Source organism: Tenrec ecaudatus, chromosome 7, assembly GCF_050624435.1.
Source record: "Tenrec ecaudatus isolate mTenEca1 chromosome 7, mTenEca1.hap1, whole genome shotgun sequence".
In the NCBI taxonomy this organism is placed as follows: Eukaryota; Metazoa; Chordata; class Mammalia; order Afrosoricida; family Tenrecidae; genus Tenrec; species Tenrec ecaudatus.
Window position 1 is genome coordinate 154812466 of NC_134536.1, and position 24054 is coordinate 154836519.

Consider the following 24054-nt stretch of genomic DNA (forward strand, 5'->3'; position numbering starts at 1 on the left):
TCAATGTTTTGACTGTAAGCATTTTTTTTAAGTCTTCCAGTCTCCCAACCCCCACCCCTTTTTTTGGTTCTTTTTTTAAAAAATGTTTTTTAATAAGAGGGAGAAATCCTTCATTCAGAGAAGGTCAGGCGCAAGCGAATTTAGGAATACAAGAGACCCAGAGGCTTCGCGAAGTGACAGCCCCAGGTCTCTGCCCGGACCTTTAGCCTAAGTGCCGCTCCGGTCACGTGGCGGCGCGGCCCCGCCCCGTGCACGTAGCGGCGCGTGGCCCCGCCCGAAGACTCCCAGAGGCCCCGCCCAAAGACTCCCAGAGGCCCCCGCGCGCGGCCCCGCCCAAAGACTCCCAGAGGCCCCGCCCAAAGACTCCCAGAGGCCCCCGCGCGCGGCTGGACCTGGGTCCGCCGCCTCCTGGCTCAGCTCGCGTCCCGGCCATGGAGGACGGTGTCCTTCCGGTGGCGGAGCGGCGGCGGCTGCAGGAGGAGCTGAGCGCCTTTGTGGAGAGCTGCTGCCTGACGCTGGAAGGGGTGACAGCGTCCCTGGGCTGGGACCTGAGCCAGCTGGACGCCGGGGAGGAGGAGGCGGCGGAGGTGAGGCGGCTCTGGGGGCCTCGGGGCCTGGCCCGTGACACGTGACACGGGGCGGCTCCCGGTGAGGGCGGTGGTTTGAACCGATCACTGCTGACTTCGGCATTGTCACCACTTTATATAATCTTACTTTCGGCTCGGAAGCACAGGGTGAACGTCAAACTCCCTGCCGTCGTGTCCGTGCTGACGTTTCCGGGACGTAACTGTCCAGGGGAGCGGAAAGCTCAGTCTGTCTCCCGCTAAGCGGCCGCTGGTTTTGAACTGCGGACCACGCGGCGCACAGCCCGACGCGTAACTAGGACCCCACCCGAGAGAGCTCCGTGAGAGAACGTGCGATTGATTGATGTACCGGAAGCTTGTTCCAGGCGTTGCAGGTTTAGAGAACTCTTGACCTTCATAGCGAAAGCCTGGCAGAGTTTTGTGCCTGTCACCGTGGTCAGAGCTAATATACGGGCACGCAAAATCGTTTGAAACTGTGTGCCCAAGGCGGGGAATGTCTGCAGAGATTCCAAGGAGGGCCTTTGGGATCAGACTGCCCTGATTCAACTCCTGGGATTGCCCCTAAGAGACGTGTGACCTTAGCAAGTTAATTAAGCCTGTTTGTTGCATAACTTCAAAATAAGGTGGGGATGGTGATACTTGTATCCTTGTGAGGATTAAGTAATGTAATACTTTGTAATGTCCTTAGAATAATGCTTGCCAGTTGTAATTCAAGAAGCTGTCAGTGAACATTGTACCATCCACTACTCTGAACTGGGTTGCTTGAAGTCTGGGTTACTTACTTAAGGTACTTACTGTGCTCTTGCTAGAGCTGAGCGAATTCAGCATTCAGAAGGAAGCAGTTGGTGAGGCTTTTAAGATTGTAGGCTTGTCACTGTGCCTGAAGACTAGGATTGGAAACCAGAAAAGCTGTTAGTAATTTTAATTGGGAGCACTGGCGTTTCATACCGTGTGTAGGGATTTTTGAAAACTGTAGGCCATCATCAGAGTGTGTGAAAGATCTGGATATGTGGTCTTTCTTTTGGTGGGTGGGGGAGAGGAAGTGCTCTAAAGTGGATGTCTCATGATCCCTGCACTTTATTCTGACATGACCCAAGGTAGTTATTTCTCTCACATGAAAGTTTCTTCATTGGTTCCCACAAGCATTTGACATATTATATTCTGAGTGTGATGGATACTTCATTTTGTTAAAATCTGCATTGTTCTTTTAGAAAGGTGTTTGAAACGGAATTGCAGTGAGTGAGGTCTGCTGTTTGGTCAACATTATGGCAACTTTGGATCCTTTAAATTAGCAAATATTTAAGTAAAACTTTCCACATGCCACTTACTATTTGTTAGCTTGTGTAATGTGCATAACAACCCTAAAGGTGGGTACTGTTAGTCACTTTTTCCAGATGATGACCGTAAAAAAACACAGACTATAATTTGCCCGTGACATGCAGTGACGGTTAGGATTGGGCCTTTACACACAAAATATACATGCCTTCCAGTTTGCCGACCTCTTCCTCTCCCCAGATGTATTTTTGAGCTATGCTGATTTTTGTGTTTATTAACGAGCAAATCCAGACAACCTGGCTCTGGAGCCTGTGTGCTGACTCGCTGTGCTGTCTCTCTCAAAGGTCTTGGTAAAATAGCAAAATTCAGATAATTATCTAATCTGCCTCATAATTTTTGCACATTCAGTAGCTGCTGTTCAAAAGTGATTGTTTTTAAAAATTCTGGGTAGTAATGCCCATAATGTGTACAATAGGTCCTACCCAGCTAGTTCAGTTTCCCACTAGAGTGTTTTAATATTGATGGGTGAAAAAGGAAAAAAAATTGATGTGTGGTGAACAGTAGTCACAGTTCTGGATGTGGTGAGGAATATAGAAATCAGTTCTGGTAGGTGGTCTGGAGGAATATAGAAATATAATCTATCTAAAAACTAAAAAAAAAAAAAAGAAATTTAATCTATCATGTCATATGATAAACCCGATGATGGGGTGGGGTTAGAAGCAGTGTAGTATACAAATTATTGTTGACTGTGGTGGGACAGCAAAGGCGCCCTGGACAATTCTTAGCTGATACTTAAAAATATGAGTAAAATGAACTCAGAGTAGCTTCTGTAGAAGCCAAGAGACAAGGGTTATGACCAGATCAGGGCAGACATTTTAATGATAGAATTCTTTACACTTTATAAATCATTTTCTTTTAGAGAGGTGTTTGAAACTGAATTGCAATGAGCTTTGCTTCCATTTGATTTTTATAGGATGAAGTTGTGATCTGTCCATATGATTCCAATCATCATATGCCCAAGTCCTCTTTAGTGAAGCACATGGCCTCGTGCAGATTGAGGAGACTGGACTATACCAAAGAAGAAGAGGTACTATAAATATTCTGTACCACGCATATGTCATAGCCTTCATGCATTGATGAGTTCACAGTAGTTGGACGATACTATCACGTGAAATTTTCTGACATAGAATAGCAACCAATTTGTGGAGTAGAACAGTTCTTGCCTAACTTCACAAATTATTGCAAGTATTTAAATAATACTAACCTTTTGTCAATGTCAATGTTAAAAACAGTTATCTGATAATTAAGAATACTAAGTATTTTGTTTCTGGTTTTTTTGTCTAGGGTGAAATGTACAATCCTGAATATTTCTATGAGAATATGAATGTGCCTTCTGTTACTTTGAGTAAGTATTTAGCTATTAAATGACAATTTAAAAATATCTTAGTATAGTTGATGTTTTATTTGACTTATCAAAAGAAAGGGCTGTATAAGCACACTTACATTAGAAAGGACGTTCTCTTAATACTTAAAGAAATACTTAAAGAAGTTGTAGGGTAATTAATGTACAGGGACACATTCTCTTAATCTGTCATTTATAGGCCGCACTTATGTTAATAGACAGTGAAATCCTGAAAGACTTTAAAAAGAAGGGCTAGGCCTCCTTTGTTGGTCAGAACAAAAATACGGACACGGTTTAAAGTTCAGACTGAGGATGGAGCCGTGTTCCAGATGTTCAGTGCATATAGAGATCAAAAGCAGGGACTCTGACTAGAATCAGACTACCCTGTTTCATTTCCTGCCTTTGTCATAAACAAATGTGTGACCTTTAACCAGTTAGTTAACCTGTTTGTTGCTTAAGTTTCAGTGTAAAATGGGGTTGATGATAATAGAGCTTGATGAAGATTTAATAATATTTAAGGGAAGGAGACAAAAAATGTTACTACAGAATCACAGAAACCTTTATTTAAAAACAAATATGAAAATAAGGAGCTGTTGCTTCTCATCATATCTTCCATCTAGGTCAACATTCATCAGTAGGCAGTGTGTCCATCTCTAACCCTTCCTAAACAAATTCTGTGCTGTCCTTTATACCAAGACTACCCTTTTGGCGCCTTCAAGGGACTCAAATCATGCTCCCTTTGTAAATGCCCCCTGAGCTCGAGGAACATAAAGAAGCCTGAAGGGGACAAATCAGGGCAGTAGGGTGGATGAGGTATAAAGTTTCCCAACCCAATTTTCATAGGAGCAACTTTCCTGAACTTTTTCTCACTGATTCAGTGTTCTGTTATTTACAAAACTTCTTCCTAGGAGCCCCCGTGATCATCCTGCGACTTTGGGGGTGGGGGTGGTGGATCAAGATGAACCCTTTGGAATTCCAAGCAGCATCCCCTTTAACTTTTGAGCTGACCTCTCTGCCTTGAATTTCAGCAGCCCAGCAAGTCCCACTGCTGTGTCTGCACTGGACTCTGCAGGTCTTAGCAGCATTTCTCAGAGGCCTCTCCGGTCACGATTTGTTCCAGCAGGAAAGATCCGACCTTTGAGCTAGCTGATTCTCCCATCCAGCCAAAAGCTTGCTGCGGCAAGCGTTCCTTCAAATTGAGAATGCCGTTCCCTGTGAGACCCCAGATTTTCATCAATGAACATTTTATGGTCTTCCTTTCTTGGCTCATCTTTGAGGTCTTCACATCCATCCGTCCATAAGCATTTGGTCCATCTAAATGCTGTTTTACATGGGGTAACATTCTCATAAACTTACTGCAAAGCTTCATTGAATTGGGAAGATTTCCATTTGAATTTTTATTTTAGAAACACCAATTCCCTGACTTCCCCACCCCGGGCACATGAAGAGAAGTCTTAAGCATATTTGGTTTGGAATAAATCTGTACATGTGTGACTTGAAATACTTTAAAATGTATCGTTGGGTGTGATATGCTTTGAATAGTCCCTGATACTTAGTTGACATTAAGAAATTCTTAAAAGGGGAACCCATTACAGGGACCTACATATAACTTCCTCCCTGGGGGGGATGGAAAACAGAAAAGTGGGTGAAGGGAGATGTCGGACAGTGTAAGATAGGACAAAATAATTTATAAATTATCAAGGGTTCATGAGGGAGGGGGGATCGGGCAGGGAGGGGAAAAATGAGCTGATGCCAGGGGCTTACGTGGAGAGCAAATGTTTTGAGACTGATGAAGGAAACGAATGTGCAAATGTGCTTGCCTAATTATAGTGCTTTCTGAATTGCTTGAAATCTTAAACTACACTATAGCTAGATGTGTAAAAGTTCTGCTTTCAGAGCTCACAGGCAGGGGACTGGGTGTTTTTTGTTTGTTTTTCTTCCTAAGATTGTGGGTTTGTGAATGTTCCCAAAGAGCTTGGATTAGAAAATGAGTACGGGTATCAATAATTTAATTGTGACCACTGGGGATTCATAGTATGTGTATGGATTTTTTTTCCCAGATAAAGAAACACAATTACAAATAATTAAACAAGCTAGAACTACAGATGGAAAAGATGGAGACTGTTCTTCTAATCAAAGTAAGTGATGACATTGTGTGAATTAATTGTTGGAGCTAATTATGTTTTCCGCACAAACACAAGTTACTGACTTCAGAAAAATCTTCTGTAAACCTGGGAAAAGTTGGTTCTTACATTTAACATTGGGCTAAGCTGTTTGGCGTTAATTTCATTTTGTAGATATTTTCATCTTAAAAGAAACCAGACTCTCCTGGAACTCTGTTGTAGCTAGGGGCTTAGGTGAAATTTTAAAAGTGATCTAATAAATAAATCCCATTGAGTGAGACTCACTTGCCAGATCTTCCCTCTCGAGCAAGTCGAGCTAGTGTGTACCAGGAGAGGCTAAGCCTAGAAGAAATCAGCCCCGCAGCTCCTTTCAGAGGGCTGCCCGTGATGCTGAGTTTCTCATCATCCTGAATCTTGAACTCTGAGACGCTGGTGTTTTCTAGGAATGCACTTCTCAAAAACAAACAAAATATTACTGTAAGTGCAGAGAGTTTGTGAGGTGTCTTTTGTTGTTGTTTTTCATGCCCAGATTTGGAACTGGGTTTCGATTTTCTACCTGGGACTTATTTTAGCAGAGATGAGGTTGGGATTTTTCAGCATGTGAAATTCAGGCAACTGGAAAAGAACTCAATCCATAAAAAGAAGTAGAAGCATGGAAGTAAATGAGCAGAGTAGAAGTAAACAAGTAGAGATCAGATTTCCGAAGTTAAGAAAAACATAGAGCTACAGCCTGACTGGTCTATGTTGAAAGGATTCCTGAATTGTCTGCTGTCAACCTAGTCCCTCATTCACTTGTTTTTGTCTGGATTTTATTGGCTTTTTACAATAATCAAAACCACTTCTTGTACTGCTCGTTTGGAAGCTCGTGGGTTTTTGCCTGTCAGCTAAGTCTAGGGGTTTTGATTTTTTTCTCAAGGAGACGTTCAATTTGTCCTATTGGTGATTGCTGACCTTTTGTTAGCCCGTTACCATTCCTCTTCAGAAATAAACCTGTAAAACAACAGTTAAAATTTTTCATGCGAACTGCGCTGAAATCTGTGGATGGATATTCCTTTGATTACACCTGTTTTAAAAGATATCGATTAGCTGTCTGGTCTGGCCTTGTGCAGATGAGTTTCCTTGTCGATATAATACTGCCTTGTTGGGTTGTTTAGAGGAAGAAAACAAGTGGAAGCTAAACTATCCCTAGTTCAAAATTTGGTAGTAGCTATTATTATTTAAGTGAATAAATATATAGACAAGAGTATTAAGGATGGGTCAGGATTTTATATATGTGAGTAATTTAGAAAAATGCCGTACGTTGTTCCCTGTATAATTGATTAGTAAGGTAAATTCCAGTACTGAACTTTGTTCTCAGCAAAAGCAAAGAATTACTTTATATAGTTCTTTCAATTGATAGAGGGAATTTTATTCCGTTTTGAACTTTTATGCTATCATAAGTTAAGATTTAATTGCTAAGAACTCTGTAACCCTCATTAAAATTTTTTTCATTCTGGGTAGAGTTTTAATTTCTAAGCCGTTGGTTCTCAGCCTTCCTAATGCTGTGACCCTTTAATTCAGTTCCCCATATTGGGGTGACCCCCAAAACATGAAATTATTTCCGTTGCTACTTCATAACTGTATTTTGCTACTGTTCTGAATCGGGCGACCCCTATGAAAGGGTCGTTTGACCCCGCAGATGGGGTGCAACCCATAGGTGGAGAGCCACTATTCTAAGCAGATTGTATTTGTGAGCTGCTTATGTCTTACACATTTTTAAGGCTTTTGCTCTAGGGCAAGAAGTGCTGGTACTGCTGTGGGTATGTGTTGGACTGTTAACCTCCAGGTTGGCAGTTCAAACCTACCAGTCTCCACAGAAGAACAGTGAGGCAGTCGCTTCCCGTAAGATTATGGTTATAGAAACCCCAAGGAGCACTTCTCTACTAGGGTCACTGTAAAGTGGGATCAACTTGACTAACATGGAAATGGTTGCCACATGTCCTATTCAATTAATGTAGTTTGTTACGCACTAAATTTATTTTTAATGTTTATTTTAATGAAATGATATGTATTTTTCCATTTTATCAGCCATGTCAGGTCTAAACTGTATAAAATTCTCAATCTGTTAGCTTTTGTGAAAACTTACATAACTCGAGGGTTACAGAATTACATGATTATAGCAATTCTGTTGTGCCTCTAAATCATAAAGAAACTTGAGTTTTGAGAATTTACATTCGGTGTAAATGTAAGCTTATTTAATTGTATTTATCCATGCCTGTGTTTTAAATGTAGTTTGTTTAATTTTTCTTCTACTTCTTCTTTTTCAGTAATTGGGGTGAGTATAAGAGGAATTAGGAACCTGAATGTTCTCCTTATTTAAAGATATGCAGTATCCTTTTTACAAATGATATCCTTTTAAAAGTATTACTAAACTTTCTAAACTTCATTTTAATAGCTGTTGTAGTACTGTAACCTTAATTTGAAATTTTGGTTGAATTTAAAGGAATTAAGTATCTTTATAAGGAAATTTAAAATAAAGAAATCAAACCACCAAAATTTGTTAGGGCGGAAATTAACAATATACTATATAATAGATAGGCAAAGATAGATCATCATTTTCTTTTTATTTTTTTTAAGATTTTTGTAACATATCAAAAGGAGTTAGGTTTATCAGAACTAACCCACTTTTATATTATAGAATTAAGTGTTTTAACGCCTATCTACGTAAAAGAACTTTCCTAGTGCCTGCCAGAAGTAGAGTGGAATTGATTGACTTGAAATGAAGTCTCTTCATCCCACTAACTGAGCCCTTGGCTACTCCTGACAGCTACCTGTTGTTAGCTTTAACTGGCCTACTAGGGACTCACTCAGTGTAATGTGCCTCCTAAATCACAGGAAGTGTGACATCGCCCTTTTGAGTGGTAGTGCTGAGTTTCACAGTATGCTCTTACTCAAATTCTTTTTTCCCCTTCTCCTTGTGTTCATGAGATCTGACTTTACCAAATGTAATTATTTGGGGAGAGTGCTGATTTTGCAGTGTTCTATGAACTTCATGCTTCAGGGTAACCTAGCCGACATTGGAGGATTCCTTGAGTGGTTCCTGTTTCACTGTGTACATTGTTACATAATGGAGTCTGTTCGGAATTGTGTTAAATTGATTGATTTACAGTTAAAAGAATTTTTTGGTTTTTTTTTTTTTGAGAAAGTTTGAATCTCAAAACAAAAATTTTCTTCAGTATTTAATACATCATATTCAGGTATTGTATATACTTTTCTTCATTAATGAGCAGGTTTGAGAAAGTTCTGTGAGTGCCTTGCTGGGGGTCGGAGGGGGGCCCTGCTGTCCACTTTCAGCTAATTTGGTTAAATTAATATCATTCCTGGGGTAATTAAAAATCAGTTATTTTCAAGTGAATCTATTTTTCTAATCTGAGAAAATTTGAAGATTTTTACCACTAAAAAATTGTTTCTGGCCCTGATCTCGGTTAAGCCAGGGCACAAATGAGGGAAGGGTTGTAATACTAAAAACTAAGTTTGATGTTTCATACTAGATTTTCACAATTTATTTTGGGAAGAGACTCTTAATATGTTCTCACTATTGAAAGCAAAAATGTTCGGCTTTTATGGAGAAGATATTCTGAACTTAAAACCAATGTCCAGTTTGTAATGTGGATGGCTTTCTTTAAAAGGATCACCCAGATGGATTAATTCTCAGCAAGCGCTTAGAGTTATTTGCCTACTCTCACGGTGCCGCTCTTAACACTGTTGGGGAGACTAGGAAGCCTCCGTGGTGCAGCCTTTCTTTGGCATGTAGTATTCAGGATAGAGTGGTCTTTTACCAATTATCTCATAGAATGGTCTTCTTTCTTATTAGAGATTACTATGACAAGAATGATTTGTTAGTATTTTATTTTAGCACGTTTAAAAGTTCAGTACATTTTAACTTCACAGAGCTTCATGTATTGTTCATTTTTGTGGTTTTATTTCTACTTTAGGAATTTATTCTTCAGTGCCTGTTGAAGTTCCTCTGAATCATAAACGGTTTGTTTGTGATCTAACTCAAGCTGATCGCCGTGCCATCTATGATTTTGTAGTCGAAGAAACAAAGAAAAAGCACTCCAATTCTCAAATCATTGAAAATGACAGTGATCTTTTTGTAGATTTGGCCGCTAAAGTCAATCAAGGTTTGAGATGAATATTACAGCTTTACATTTCTCAATTATCTTTCTAGCTTTTGAGTTATTAAGATTATTTAATTGTCAAGCCATTTTTCAGAACAAATTGAAATTGGACACTTTTGCATCATTAAGCTGTTTATTCGGTGCATAAAGTTGTGATCCCAGACCTATACTAAGCATGCCTTCCTTTTGTAAGAATATTATGTGTAGTTGGGTTGTTACTTTAAGCTACACACCTAAATACCATTATATTCAACCGATGACTAGCCAGACAATCAACTCTTTGGACTCACATCCATGAACCCATCGTCTGCAGGACAATGTTGGGGAAATGCTTTTGTAAAGATTGACAGCCTTGGAAACTCTTTGGAGGCAGTTCTACGTTGTCATGTTTGAGCCCGTTGAGTCGGGATTGACATGAGGATAACAGATTTTCTTTGTTGCTTGGTTATATAGCCAAAGAAAAGGAATGCCACCACACTATAAAAGGAGACTTTTAAAAGTTCTGACTAAAATAGAGTGAAAAGATCAAAATAAAGAGTACTATAAACTTTATTTCTCAGCATATGTTTCCTCAAGTTCAAGGCATTTTCATAAGTGATGATAACTAGCCATTTTATTTAATCCATCCCTCTAGAACTAAGGGTCCTGGCAATTTACATATGACAATGCTCTCTCTCTCTCTTTTTTTTTCATTAACTGAAGAAAAATTAGTACCCTTTTAAGAATTTTTTACCATTAGAAAACAAAAGTCCAAGGGAGCCAAATCACGGCTGTAAACTAGATGCCTATTGACTTCCCATCACAATTCTTGCAAAATTTCCCTTCTGTAATGAGAGGAAAGGGCTCTGGTGAAGCTTTCCTGTGTGTTTTTTGCTAAAGCTTTGACTAACTTTCTCAAAACATTCATATTCAGATGGTATCTTTCATTGGCCCTTGAGAAAGTTCTCAACAAAATGCCTTGCAGATCCTGTAAAACAGTTGCTCAGACCTTTGCTCTTGGTTTTTGCTTTGACTGGATCACTGCTAGGAGCTCTGGTGGCATAGTGGGTTACCCATTGGGTTGTGATCTACAAGGTCAGCAGTTCAAAACTACCAGCTGCTCCAAGGGAGAGAAAGGCAGGCCTCTTTACTCTTATAAAGAGTTACAGTCTCGGAAACTCAGAGGAGCAGTTCTCTCCTGTCCTATTGGGGCACTGAGTTGGTATACACTTGATGGTAGTGGGTTGGGTTGGGTTGGGTTGGGTTTTGGCTGAACCACTTCTGCCTCTTGGTGAACTTGGTGCTTTGTCTTCAGTATTGTCCTGATAAAGCCATGTTTAGCAGCTCTTTGAATAATACTTCAGGAGCTTGATCTCACTTAAAAAAAAATCTCTTATTCAGAGCTCTGCCTTACTTTGCAGCTCATCTAGCCACCAATATACTTTTGGTACCTACCAAGCCACAGGCTTGCTCAACTTTAATTTTTCAGTCATATATATTTATTTTGTAAGTTGAATGAGTTGAGGTGTCTGATGTTGGGTTTTCTTTCTGTTATTTGTTGTCAATCATTTTAATTTAGAGCATTAACAGGATTGTCTTCACAAATTGATGTGTATGGTCAGTGCCCTTGTAGACTTTATCTTTTTTTTTTAGATCATTTTATTGGGAGCTCACACAACTCTTATCACAATCCATCCATCCATCCATCCATCCATCCATCCATCCATTGTGTCAGCACATTTGTATGCTTCTTGCCATTATCCTTTTCAAAACCTTTTCTTTCTACTTGAACCCTTAGTATCTGCCTCTCATTCCCCCCCCCACCCTCTTTCCCTCATGAACCCTTGATAATTTATGTTATTATTTTTTCATGTCTTACACTAGCTGATGTCTCCCTGTTGTCCATCCCTCTATCTCCCCCCACCTTCCCCTTCCCCTCCTGGTATGGCTGCTCTCAATATTGGTCCTGAGGGGGTTTATCTGTCCTGGACTCCCTGTGTTTCCAGCTCTTATCTGTACCCGTGTACATGCTCTGGTCTAGCCAGAGATGTAAGGTAGAATTGGGTTCATGATAGTGGGGGTGTGAGGGGGAGCATTAAAGAACTACAGGAAAGTTGTCTGTTTCATCGTTGCTATATGGCATCCTGACTGTCTCGTTTCCTCGCGACCCTTCAGTGAGGGGATGTCCAATTGCCTACAGATGGGCTTTGGGTCTCCACTTCTCACTGCCCTCAATGATAGGATTTTTTGTTCTGGGTCTTTGGTGCCTGATCCTATCGACACCTGGTGATCGCACAGGCTGGTGTGCTTCCTTCATGTGGACTTTGCTGCTTCTCAGCCAGATGGCTGCTTGTTTATCTTCAAGCCTTTAAGACCCCAGACACTATAGCTTTTGATAGCCGGGCACCATCAGCTTTTTCACCACATTTGCTTATGTACTTGCTTTGTCTTCAGCAATCATGTCGGGAACGTGAGCATCATGGAATGCCAGGTTAATAGAATAAAGTGTTCTTATATTGAGAGAGTCATTGAGTAGAGGCCCAGTGTCAACCTATAAATAAATGTACATAGATCTGTTTCCCCATTGTCATATATAAATATACTTACATATGTACATGCCTATATTTAGACATCTTTATAGATGCCCTGTGCCTCCTAGTTCTTTCTTTTCACTTTTCTCTTGTCCCTCTCATATTCAGCCTTCATTTGGGTTTCAGTAATTCCTCTTGGTTACATTATCCTTGATCAAGCCCTACCAGGCTGCCTACACTCTCCTGCCATCAATTTTGGATCACTTGTTCCCTTATCACTGGGTTTATTAATGCCCACGTCCCTTCCCCTGCTTCCCCCTCTCCCATGTGCCTCCACCCCCCAAACGTTGATCACGTTTTCTCCTCCAGATTGTTTATCCCACCTATCTTATCTAGATAGACCTGCAGAGATAATAATATGCACAAACAAGACAGCAAAACAAAGCAACAAAAGAAAACAAAAACCAAAAAAAAAACACTTAACGACAAAAAAAGAGAAACACCTATAAATAGTTGAAAGTCTGTTTGTTGACTTTTAGGAGTATTTTTCAGTTGCGTCTAATTGGGGGTGCCATGCCCTGGCCCCAACATCTACTTTTGGTACTTCCTCAGGACTTTGTTGCTCTGCCTCCCTTGCTATTCTGTTGCATACCCTTAATGCTTCGCCTCCGTGTGGTGGGGTCAGATCAGGCACAATTCCTGCACTGTGTCTCCAATGTTGTCACCCATAGTGCTATGGGTCAGTGAGGGACATAGTGGGGCAGGCCCTATGGTCCTCTCTGTGCATTGCATGCACTGAACAGGAATATCATCCTCGGCATGGTGGCCCAGGATGTGCTCCACTCTCCCTCCCTCCCCTTCATTTGCTCCCGTGTGCTCTGATCAGACATGTCCCTCTACCTGAGCTGTAGCTTCAGTGCTGTCCTCTAAAGTGAATTCTTTGGGGGAAGAGGAGACTGTCCACGTAATTGGGATTGGGAATAGACTTTATTTTTATCATCTCCTCCCATCTAAAATGAGTGATCCATTTGTAAATGGCTTATTTTTCCCCCCCTCTATTTCTTTAATGCTTTCTAACCCCCCCCTCCCCAATGGCTGATTTCTTTGGGTCACTATCCCTTAAAATTTTTCTTTCATCGAAGTTCCACCATAAACTTAATGTTTGTTCTTGCTTAATTCTACCAGAATTGATTTTGTTATTTTCAAACTGATGTCTCCTCCTTATTGCATCAAACTAGACCCTGTTCACATATGTATAACAAGTTATTTTATAAAGTAAAATTTTTAAAATGAGTTTATTTTTGGTGCAAAATTTTTTTGAAAACTCTACATGGTCTTCACGATATTTATTTCCCATGAAATTTTTGAAGACTTTTTATATGACACCAATATTGTACACTTTTTAAAAGTTTCATGTACTTCATTGAAACATACAGGATGATAATAGTGTTTCTACCTGCTAACTAGGAACAATCGAAAAGCTCTTACAGATATAACAATTTTATTCCTTTTCTAGACAATAGTCGAAAATGTCCAAAATCTTACCTTGAAATCCTGGCAGAAGTGAGAGATTATAAAAGAAGACGCCAGTCCTATAGAGCGAAGAATGTTCACATAACCAAGAAATCATACACTGAGGTGAGTGCTCTACCATCTTGGAGATCTTGGTGGAGAAGACGAATTTGACTTACTTTTCTAAGACTGTTCTGTGGCTTTATGATATTCATTAGAGGTTTTCTGAACATGTCTATCAGTTTCAGACTCACTCTAAGGAAAAGGTTTGTCGGGGTGCAAAATCCTATGTAAAAAGTTTGCTATTGTTGAGAAAGCCACATTGCGTCATGATGAGAGCATCAGTGTTAGCACTCCCAGAGCTTGGCTTGACGTTTGGTTCTATGGTTTGCTGCAGTCGGACTTGTGTGAGATACGTGAGCATGTAAGGTTCAGTTTTTGTTTTATAGTGATAGTGCAAGAGCTGCAGGGTTGATATATAGTGATAGTGCAAGAGCTGCACGGTTGTTTTATAGTGATAGTGCAAGAGCTGCAGGGTCGATATATAGTGATAGTGCAAGCGCTGCAGGGTTGATATATAGTGATAGTGCAAGAGCTTCAGGGTTGTTTTATAGTGATACTGCAAGAGTTGCAGGGTTGATATATAGTGATAGTGCAAGAGCTGCAGGGTTGTTTTATAGTGATAGTGCAAGAGTTGCAGGGTTGTTAAAAATACATTTTTAGATTAAAAAATACATTAAAATGATGCACACATTGCTCAATAAATATTAGGTATATTTTTTTCTTTGCAAACTTTTAAAGTATTCTTTTATGTACTCTATTAAGATATTTGGTTTAAGAAATATCATAGTGTAAATTACTTATACTTTAATCTCTTAGTATATATCTAGACTTATATTCACATGTCATTTGATGATAGTTGGTAAATTGTTTCCTCACCAAATTCCTAATTGTCCCTGGAGTATATCGTCTAGTATTTCAAACACCTTCTGTAACTTGGCTCCATTTTGCCAACCACTTTCATTAGTTTTTAGCAGTTGCGCCTTTTAAATTACATTATGGCTACAAATGTTCTTATCTCCATGCCCCCTCAATACATGTTGTTTTCTCACCTGAAATACGTGGGTGTGACCCTTGTAAATATTGATGAGCCTCGGGTCTGTTTCCCCTGGGCATGTGTTGCCTCTGATGTGTTACTGCACACATGCTCCGTGCTGCCTAGCTTAGTGATTCGTTCCATGCTGCGTTTCCAAAACTAACATGTCTATTTCAGGCTTCCCGCTGCTGGTTCCGCTCCAGGCTGTGTGACACCACCTTTCTGGTTCTCACTGTCCCTCAAATACTTGGTGGTTCATCAAGTATTTATTTTGGGGCTCAAAACCTTGTAATCACATTTAAATATCCTAGTCTTCACAATTTTTAAAGTAACTTTTTGTTACGGAAATTCATAAATACTAAAAAGTGGATGGACTGTATAATGAACCCTTTTGTACCTGTCACCTGCCTTCCAGTTGGCAGCATACTAGCCTGTCTGGTTTTACTGTATTTGCGCTCACTGTGCGCTGTTTCCCATCTTGATCATTTTAGAAGCCAAATCCAGGTAACTTCTCAGTCGTGCTCCCTTCAGTATGTAACATCTTTTAATGCTTTGCCCTTTCTGTATTGTTGTAGGTGCCAAGTCATTTCTGATTCCTAGATCAACAGAACACTGCCCCGTTCCAAGCCGTCCTCATAATTGTCTTTCTGTTTGAGCCATTAATACAGCCACTGTATCTCAGTCCCTCTCGTTGAAGGACTTCGTCTTCTTACTACCTCGTTACTTTACCTAGCATGATGCCCTTCTCCAGGACTGGTCTCTCCTGACAACATGCCCAAAGTATGCGAGACAAAGGCTGACCTCTAGGGAGCCTTCCAGCCATACTTCTTCCTAGACAGATGTGTTTGTTATTTTGGCAGTTGGTTTTGCTTTCAGCATTTTTCATTAGCAATACCATAATTCATACACTGCATTCTTCATCAGCAATGCCTTAATTCAAACGCATCCATTCTCCTTAGTCTTCCTTTGCAGTGTTCAACTTTCATATGCATATGAGGTCATTTAAAATGCTGTGGCTTAGGCCAGGTGCACCTTAGTCCTCAAAGTCACATTCTTGCTTTTCAGCGTTTTAAAGAGGCCTGGTGTGTCCAATTTACCCAATGTGGCCACGGATGCTTCTAGCCCCCTCATGTGATGCATAGATGTCCTGGGCATTTCTTTGTTGACAAATACCCAGTAAGTACTCATCTAAAGTGCATATGAAGGAGTCATGCAGCACATGGGGCTACCCAGAATCAGAATCTACTCAATGACAGCTGTCATTTTGAAGGAGCCATGCAAAGACAAATGACACACAGGACCCCCTTCCCCTTCAAGGAGTTGTTTTAAGTGTAAAAAGTAAAACAGACTTTAGAAAATAGATGGTGTTAAGTGAAGTGAACTCGTGCTGTGGAAGGAGGGAGATTCTAAACATGAGATTGGTGTAGGCTTCCTAGAGAACAGAGCATTTGAAGCAAAGGGACAAGCAGGCCTGGGTAATGGCATGCCTGCTACCTGATGGTTTCTTGTGTGGCAGACCCTGGCTAGATAAGCTCAGGGGAAAGAGCATCCAGTGGAATGCAGGTAGGGAGCTCACAGTCTACATGTGCTACGGCTGGGATTTGAGTTCTGTTGTCTGTCATTTATGCCACTCCCTTGGCACAGGAGTTTGAAGTGTCCTCAATACTCAACAGAAAGAATTACGGGGTAAATAGTACGGAAGAGTTTTCTAGGCAGGCTGGCATTCCTAAAAGTATTTAACAGTGTAGGTCTGATGAGCTGTGTGGAGAGCGAAAGCTGAGATCAACTGCAAGTTGTTAGAATTAAGGAGGGTTGGGGAAATTACATTAAAGGGTTTGCTTGTTATTGGTATTTTACTTAGGAAGTTACAGAAATTTTTTTTTTGAGCAAAGAAGAAATGAAGTCAGACCTAAACTGACATTCTGAGATCATTTTTTTCTTTGTCTTCCTTCTCTTTCTTTCATTCATTCTGAAAATATTTACTAGTTAGGCAATAAGAAGGCATAAATGTGTATTTTAGTTCTGTGTGTGTCTCAGTGGTTAGCCATGTTATGGCGTGGGAAAGAAGAAAAAGTCCAAGGGTCCTACAGGTAAGGGATTGTAGACTAGTTGGAAGGTGTCTTAGGAATTAACTGGGATGCTTCAGATTTTCTCTGTTATCTCTGGCTTAATTATTTGTTTTTAAAAATTATACTTAGTTTTGTTTAAAAATTGTACTTTTAGATTATTTCAAGTTTATAGATAAAGTGAACAAAATCATAAGTAATATAATACAGAAAGAGACGTGTTGCCCTTTCTGTAGATCCCCACCTGTTAATGTATGATGCTGCTATCAGCGTTAGTCAGTTTAGCATTGATATGGTTCTTTAATCTACCATTCTTACTCCAGTTTGACTGCACACATGGTCCAGAGTCTAGTGTGTTGTAACTTTCAGTAAATTTTTATCTACTTGCTAACAGACATTTTCTCTAGCTTCCTCTTGTTACTTTTTAGAACAGCTTTTTTCTTTCGTTTTATTGGCGGCTCGTACAACTCATCACAGTCCATACATGCATTGTATCAAGCACATTGTACATTTGTTGCCACCATCATTCTCAAAATATTTGCTTTCTACTTGAGCCCTTGGTATTGGCTCCTCATTTTCCCCTCCCTTCCTGCGCCCCCCCACGAACCTTTGATGTTTTATAAATTATTATTATTTTGTCATGTCTTACACTGTCCAACGTCTCCCTTCACCCAATTTTCTACTGTCCGCCCCCCAGGGAAGGGGTCATATGTAGATACTTTTGATAATTTTCTACTCCACCCTCCCCCTTCTCCTCCTGGGATCACTACTCTCAATATTGGTCCTGAGAGGTTTATCTGTCCTGGATTCCCTGTGTTTCCCATTCTTATTATACCAGTGTACATCCTCTCCACTGGTCTAGCCGGATGTGTAAGGTAGATTTGGGATCATGATGGTTGGGGGCGGGAGGAAGCATTAAAGAACTAGAGGAAAGTTGTATGTTTCATCGTTGCTATACTGCACCCTGACTGGCTCGTCTCCTCCCCGCGACCCTTCTATAAGGGATGTCCAGTCGCCTACAGATGGGTTTTGGGTCTCTACTCCACACTCCCCCTCATTCACAATGATTTGATTTTTTTGTTTTTTGATGCTTGATACCTGATCTCATTGACACCTCATGATCCCACAGGCGTGTGCTTCTTCCATGTGGGCTTCGTTGCTTCTAAGCTAGATGGTCACTTGCTTATTTTCAAGCCTTTAGGACCCCAGACACTATTGTCTTTTGATAGCTGGGCACCATCAGCTTTCCTCACTACATTTGCTTATGCGCCCATTTGTCTTCAGCGTTTGTGTCGGACCCAATGTCCATCTGGTACCTTAATATTCAACCTATAAATATGTGCACATAGATCTGTTTCCCCATCGTCATATATAAATACATTTACATATGTGCATGCCTGTTTTTATGTCTTTATAAATGCCCTTTGCCTCCTAGTTCTTTCTTTTTCCTTTTACTTTCCTCTTGTCCCACTGTCATGCTTAGCCTTCATTTGGGTTTCAGTAATTCCTCTCAGTTACATTGCCCTTGATCAAGCCCTGCTAGGCCTCCTACACCCTCCTTGACATCGATTTTGGATCACTTGTTTTTCCCTTGTTTCTGGGTTCGTTAACACCCACGCCCTTTCCCCTGCCTCTCCCTCTCCCATGTACTCCCGGAACCATTGGTCCCATTGTTTTCTCTTCCAGATTGTTTATCCCACCTATCTTATCTAGATAGACCTGCAGAGATGATATGCACAAGAAACAAGACAGAGCAAAACAGCAACAAAAGAAAACTAAACAACAATAACAAAACCAATGACAGAAAAAAGAAAAGCCTGTAACTAGTTGTAGAATAGCGTTCTTAATCTGATACCCTGTGTTTGCCTCTCTTTAGGTGATCCGGGATGTGATCAATGTGCACATGGAAGAACTCAGTAATCAGTGGCAAGACGAGCAGGAAAAAGCAGAGGATGGTGCTATGAAGTATGACCTTCTTTCTTAGTGAAAAGGCGCTCGTTCCACAGTTTACGTCAGCATTTTTAAGACCATCCACACACTGTGATTTACCAACCAGCTTTCGCTCTCCACCCCGATGCCCTGTCCCCACCTACAGCAGGCTTGTCATCAGGCCCTGCCCTCTCCCTGGGGAAAATATCCCCTCTGCCTGCTGGACAGAGCCCGAGGGACGGAACACCTGCACTTGCTGCTCCTGCACACCGGTCATCTCGTGGTGCTGACTGAGTTCGTCCTGTTGGGCGATCCTCACTGTTATCTGTCGGCAGCTTTCCCATCATGCTCACACGGACCCTCTGCCCCCACCCTCCCCTAGTAACATCACTTACACACAGGCCTCCAGGGTCCTCCCACCATCTGCCTGGTCTGCCTGCAGCGACCTCCAAGCCTTGTTCAGGAATATTACCTAAGAGCTGCTTCATGATATTACCCTTTGACAGTTTTTTGAGGGGGTTGGTGGGGGGGAACCATATAAGCAAAAGACTCTGAGCTAGCACAGAAAAGCTGTCACCATGACTGACTGGCCTTGTCTACGGGATGTAAGACTGTATTACATTAGACCTAGTTGTCATTGGTACAGAGTCCCTGGGTGGTACAAATGGTTACTGTGCTCAGCTGCTAACAAAGGTTGGAGGGTGGCATTTACCCTAGAGGCACCTCAGAAGAAAGGCTGGCAATCTGCTTCCACAATAGGAGTTATTGAAAACCATGTGGACCACTCTGATACACAGGGGAGAGTCACCTTTGATAATAGCTGGCTTTTCGTTCGTCTGAGAGGGAATGATAAACAGTCAGTGTGTGTATTTGTGCCTATATGAGAAACCAACAAAGAAAACTGACGGGCTAAGCTACTTTCTGTCCTTCAGGAAGGAAGAGAGGCGCTCAGCTTCAGTAGATTCTTGGCAGTCTGGTGGAAGCTATTTGGATGCAGAATGTTCAAGACGCAGAAGAGATCGGAGTAGGAGTCCACGCAAACGAAAGAGAAGTAAGGATCGGGATAGAAACCTGGACTCGAGAAGGAAGGAGAGGTAAGCCTAACATTGCCTTGTCCAGTGTTGCCTCTTGGGAGAAAAGAACAGGTGCTTGGTTCTAGAACACAGTGAGAAAATGGAGCATCAGAGCAAGTGAAGTAGACTAACCACTCCATGAAGGTTCTTTGGATTTACCATGTGTCAGTTGAAGTGACCGTAGCCCTGATGGCGTTGTTGTCTGTGGGCGTGCTTGATTTTAATTTAAGATTTTAATTTAATTTTTTTGTAGGTCTAAGAGAGTTAATGTTACGGCAAAAGCGTGTGCTTAGATCCCATCTGATTCCTCCTTCCGTCCTCTTTCTTTTGTTGGGTCCTCTATTAAAAGACATACAGGGTCATAGAGAAGATTGCTTCTTTAACACCAGTTTTGTCCTTGGTAGTAGTAGCATCACTGGTTAAAAGTATGAACTCCAAGGAGGTAAGAACCAATACTAAAAGGATACAGCTTAGTCACATAAGGTTTGGACAGCACATGCTCTGTCTCCCTAATTTCTCAGGTCTATGTTGAGCTTATTTTCATTTTCTCAGTCTCTTTCTCTTCCCCAGCCTTCCTCTCCTGATTATTGAGTTGCTCACCCATCTGGTCTCCTGAGCCCAAACCAAGGAGTCATTGTAGGTAGTCCTTTCTCCTTCCCATCCCTTCCGCTCCTCCTTGCTGTCAGCTTGACGTGAGGATGTGTGCCTCTCTCCTGTCCTGGAAATGATCACCCTTTCCCCAATTGCTGTGCCTGTTTTGAAGCTGGTCTAATAGGAGCTTAAAAACTTTATATAATGAATGATGTGATATAATGATCAGATGCAATGTAACTCTCGGATTGTGCTCTTTTACTTCTTATGTCCCAACATCGCTAATCAATCCGTAGCAGTCCTTGGGTGGTACATAACAAACTCATTTTTTGTTAACTGAAATGTAGGAGACTTGAATCCACCAGAGAGAGGTATCTCAGAGAAAGGCCTGCCTAAGTACTTCTATGAAATCAGCCCATGAAACCCCTTAAGCATAGCTCTACTCTCACGCTACCACTGCTCTAGAGCATATCCCACTGAGTGGATGCCAGCTCTTAGCGACCTTATAGGACAGGGTAGAATTGCCATGATGTGTCTCTGAGACTATGACTACTTAAAGGAGTAGAAAGCCCCATCTTTCTCCTGTGGAGCAGCTGGTGGTATTGAACTGCTGACTTTGCGGTTAGCAGCCCAGCACTTAACTACTACCCCAGGACTCTATAGGCGAAGACTAAGCTTACATATCCACTCTGAAGTGGAATAAATCTAGGGATTTGAGATACGAGCCAGAAAAAAGGACATCAGACAAACTCTGAATTCTGTACATGACTTCAATATTCTGTTTTGAAATGAACTCCCTGATTCTCAGTCATGCCATATATTCAGTCATAGATTCCATAAATAATCCAAAGTAAAATTTTGGAAAAAAATATTTTATATCTATTTTAGTGTTGCTTGGTTTAATAATTCACCTTAAAAAATCATTTTATTGGGGGCTCGTACAATTCTTATCACAATCTATACATACATCCATTGTGTCCAGCACATTTGTACATTTGGTACCATCTTTCTCAAAACATTTGCTTTCTACTTGAACCCTTAAATATCAGCTCATTTTCCCCCTACCTCCCCGTTCGCCCCTCCTTCATGAACCCTTGATAATTTATAAATTATTATTTTGTCATATCTTACCCTTTCCGATGTTTCCCTTCACCCACTTTTCTGTTGTCCATCCCCCAGGAAGGAGGTTATATGTAGATCCTTATAATCGGTTCCCCCTTTCTATCCCACCTTCCCTCCATCCTCCCGGTATCACCACTCTCACCACTGGTCCTGAAGGGGGGGTCACCTATCCTGGATTCCCTGTGTTTCCTGTTCCTATCGGTACCAGTGTACATTCTCTGGTCTAGCCAGATTTGTAAGGTAGAACAGGATCATGATGGTGGGGGGAGGAAGCATTTAAGAACTAGAGGAAAGTTGTGTGTTTCATCGTTGCTACACTGCACCGTGACTGGCTTGTCTCCTCCCTGTGACCCTTCAGTAAGGAGGTGTCCAGTTGCCTACAGATGGACTTTGGGTCTCCACTCTGCACTCACCCTCATTTACAGTGATATGATTTTTTGTTCTTTTGATGCCTGATATCTGATCCCTTCGACACCTCGTGGTCACACGGGCTGGTGTGCTTCTTCCATGTAGGGTTTGTTGCTTCTGAGCTAGATGTTGTTTATCTTCGAGCCTTTAAGACCCCAGATGCTATGTCTTTTGATAACCGGGCACCATCAGCTTTCCACTTACTTTTTTTTTTTAAAGGCATTATTAGGGGCAGCAGGCTTAGGGACCTGGAGCTTAGGGTAGGGGTGGTGGGATGATTTGGAAGCATGCTGGTAATCGTTGAACACAGTGATAAGCATAGCTAATGTCACTCAATTGTGCGGGTGAAGCATGCTATGCAAAATCATAGCTTGACTCTTGTTTTTTAATTGTTCTCATGAACCATGCTAATGTTGAATTGTTTTAAAGTTCTGATATTAAAATATCCATCATTATAATATTGCTCAACCTTTTGCTTTTCAGGGATGGAGAAAGACATCGTAGTCATAAAAGAAGAAAACAGAAAGTGTGAAAATAGAGCATTTGTGCATGCACTGATTATGCGTATTCCATGGTATCTGCTGTGCTGGAACACGCGTTGTCGTTGCCGTGAGTACAGGCTGTGTTTAGTTTTTCAGTAAACACTTAGGCCTCAAACCATGAATATCCTACTATGCCCCTAAAACTTTGTTTTCCTTATTGTAATAGGTGATTGACTTCCTGTTATTGATCGTTTTGTTCTTTCTCATAGTTTCTGTATTGTAGAATGTTAATTACAGCCAGATTGTTGTGATAAAGCATCAAACCTTGCTTATAGCACCCTTGGGAGCCCGCCTGTAATTTACATGTCCACCCGCATAGCTACTGCTCTGTATCCACTGTCTTGGTATGTGATAGTGGAGAAAATCCACGTAAACATCTACCAGAAGGAGAGTGGCCTGGCTGACTCAACTGTAATATAGCCATAGCATAGACTACTCCATTGAAATTAAAATAAATAATCTAGATCTGTATTAGCATGAAGGAGTTCTAGTGGTATGGTAGGTGAGTGCGTGATTGCTAACTGAAAAGTTGGCAGTTTGATCCCACCAACTGCTTCAAGGCTGAAAAGTGGGCAGCCTGCTTCTGGAAAGATTACAGCCTTAACCTTTTGTAGCACTACTTTCTTATAGGGTCACTGAGTTGAAATCAACTTGATGGCAAAGGATGGATTTAACTTTCATATGGGTTTTAGGGTTTATATGAACATGTGTGAATCTCAGAAACAAAGTGAAAATGCCAAGTTGTAGGAAGATATGTGTAATTTATATCAATAAAAATGTGGCAGCTTTTTGTGATAAATGTATGTAAATAATTTAAAGATCCGGAAGAATTCACAGAACCATCATAACTACTGTATGTACTCAAGTATAAGCCAACCCGAATATCAGCTGAGGTACCTAATTTTGCCACAAAAACTGCATTAAAAATGTGCTGGAAAAACTCGGCTTATACACAAGTATATATGGTAGTTGAGGGGTGGATTTCAGGTTGAAAAGATTAAGGATGGAGACAGGAATTCGGATGGTGATCGAAGAGAACTTTAGCTGTATCCATAATAAATTAATTAAAAAAATATATATTCATGTTTTGTCTGTATTTAAAAATTAATTAAAAATATACTGCTCTTTAAAATCAACTTTGTTGGACATTATTTACATGCAAAAAATGCGCCCGTATTAAATGTATAATTTTCTGTTTTGACAAATATATACCCCATTTATCATCATTATGATTGTCAACATATAAAATATTTTCATCAGACCCAAAAGTTCCCTTACGTCCCTTTCCCCAAACTGCCTCTCATTGCAATTTCAGGCAACTATAGATAAGACTTAAAAATATGGTGGCATATATTTTTGGTGGCAGTGTATACAATCGCAGGTCCCTCATATCTGTTTTCTGTCGCTCTTGATTGGACTGATGTCTAGAATTCATGTAAGTGCACTGCTGCAGTATGTTCTCTGCCTTCTTCACTCCGCATGTTGTATGCTTCAGTAGTATTTGTGTTATAAATGGCATGTTCTATTGCACAATCTTTCAGGGAAACTTTGGCGTTTGGTATTAGCACCTCATATCCAAATGGCAGTATCATGGTCTTCAGTCTTGTAAACTTGATCTAAAAATTGCACTGTGGATTTCAAGTAGAAATGAAACCTGCATT

At 40.9% G+C, this 24054-nt stretch overlaps 1 protein-coding gene across 3 annotated transcripts; it reads left to right on the plus strand.

Annotated features, from left to right (window-relative positions):
* Nucleotides 1-365: 365 nt before the first annotated feature.
* SNRNP48 (small nuclear ribonucleoprotein U11/U12 subunit 48) lies at nucleotides 366-23523 on the plus strand. 3 transcript variants are annotated; one of them, XM_075555276.1, is made up of 9 exons: nucleotides 366-587; nucleotides 2833-2946; nucleotides 3204-3264; nucleotides 5322-5399; nucleotides 9359-9547; nucleotides 13571-13692; nucleotides 18605-18693; nucleotides 19590-19751; nucleotides 22335-23523. In XM_075555276.1, exons 1-9 carry the CDS (start codon nucleotides 432-434, stop codon nucleotides 22381-22383), a joined length of 1020 nt encoding a protein of 339 aa, XP_075411391.1. In that variant the 5' UTR covers nucleotides 366-431; the 3' UTR covers nucleotides 22384-23523. The 3 variants fall into 3 exon arrangements, with proteins under 3 accessions (XP_075411391.1, XP_075411393.1, XP_075411392.1); XM_075555278.1 differs by lacking the exon at nucleotides 366-587 and adding an exon at nucleotides 705-958 and having other exon boundaries at nucleotides 22335-23522; XM_075555277.1 differs by lacking the exon at nucleotides 366-587 and adding an exon at nucleotides 991-1207 and having other exon boundaries at nucleotides 22335-23522.
* Nucleotides 23524-24054: the final 531 nt, after the last annotated feature.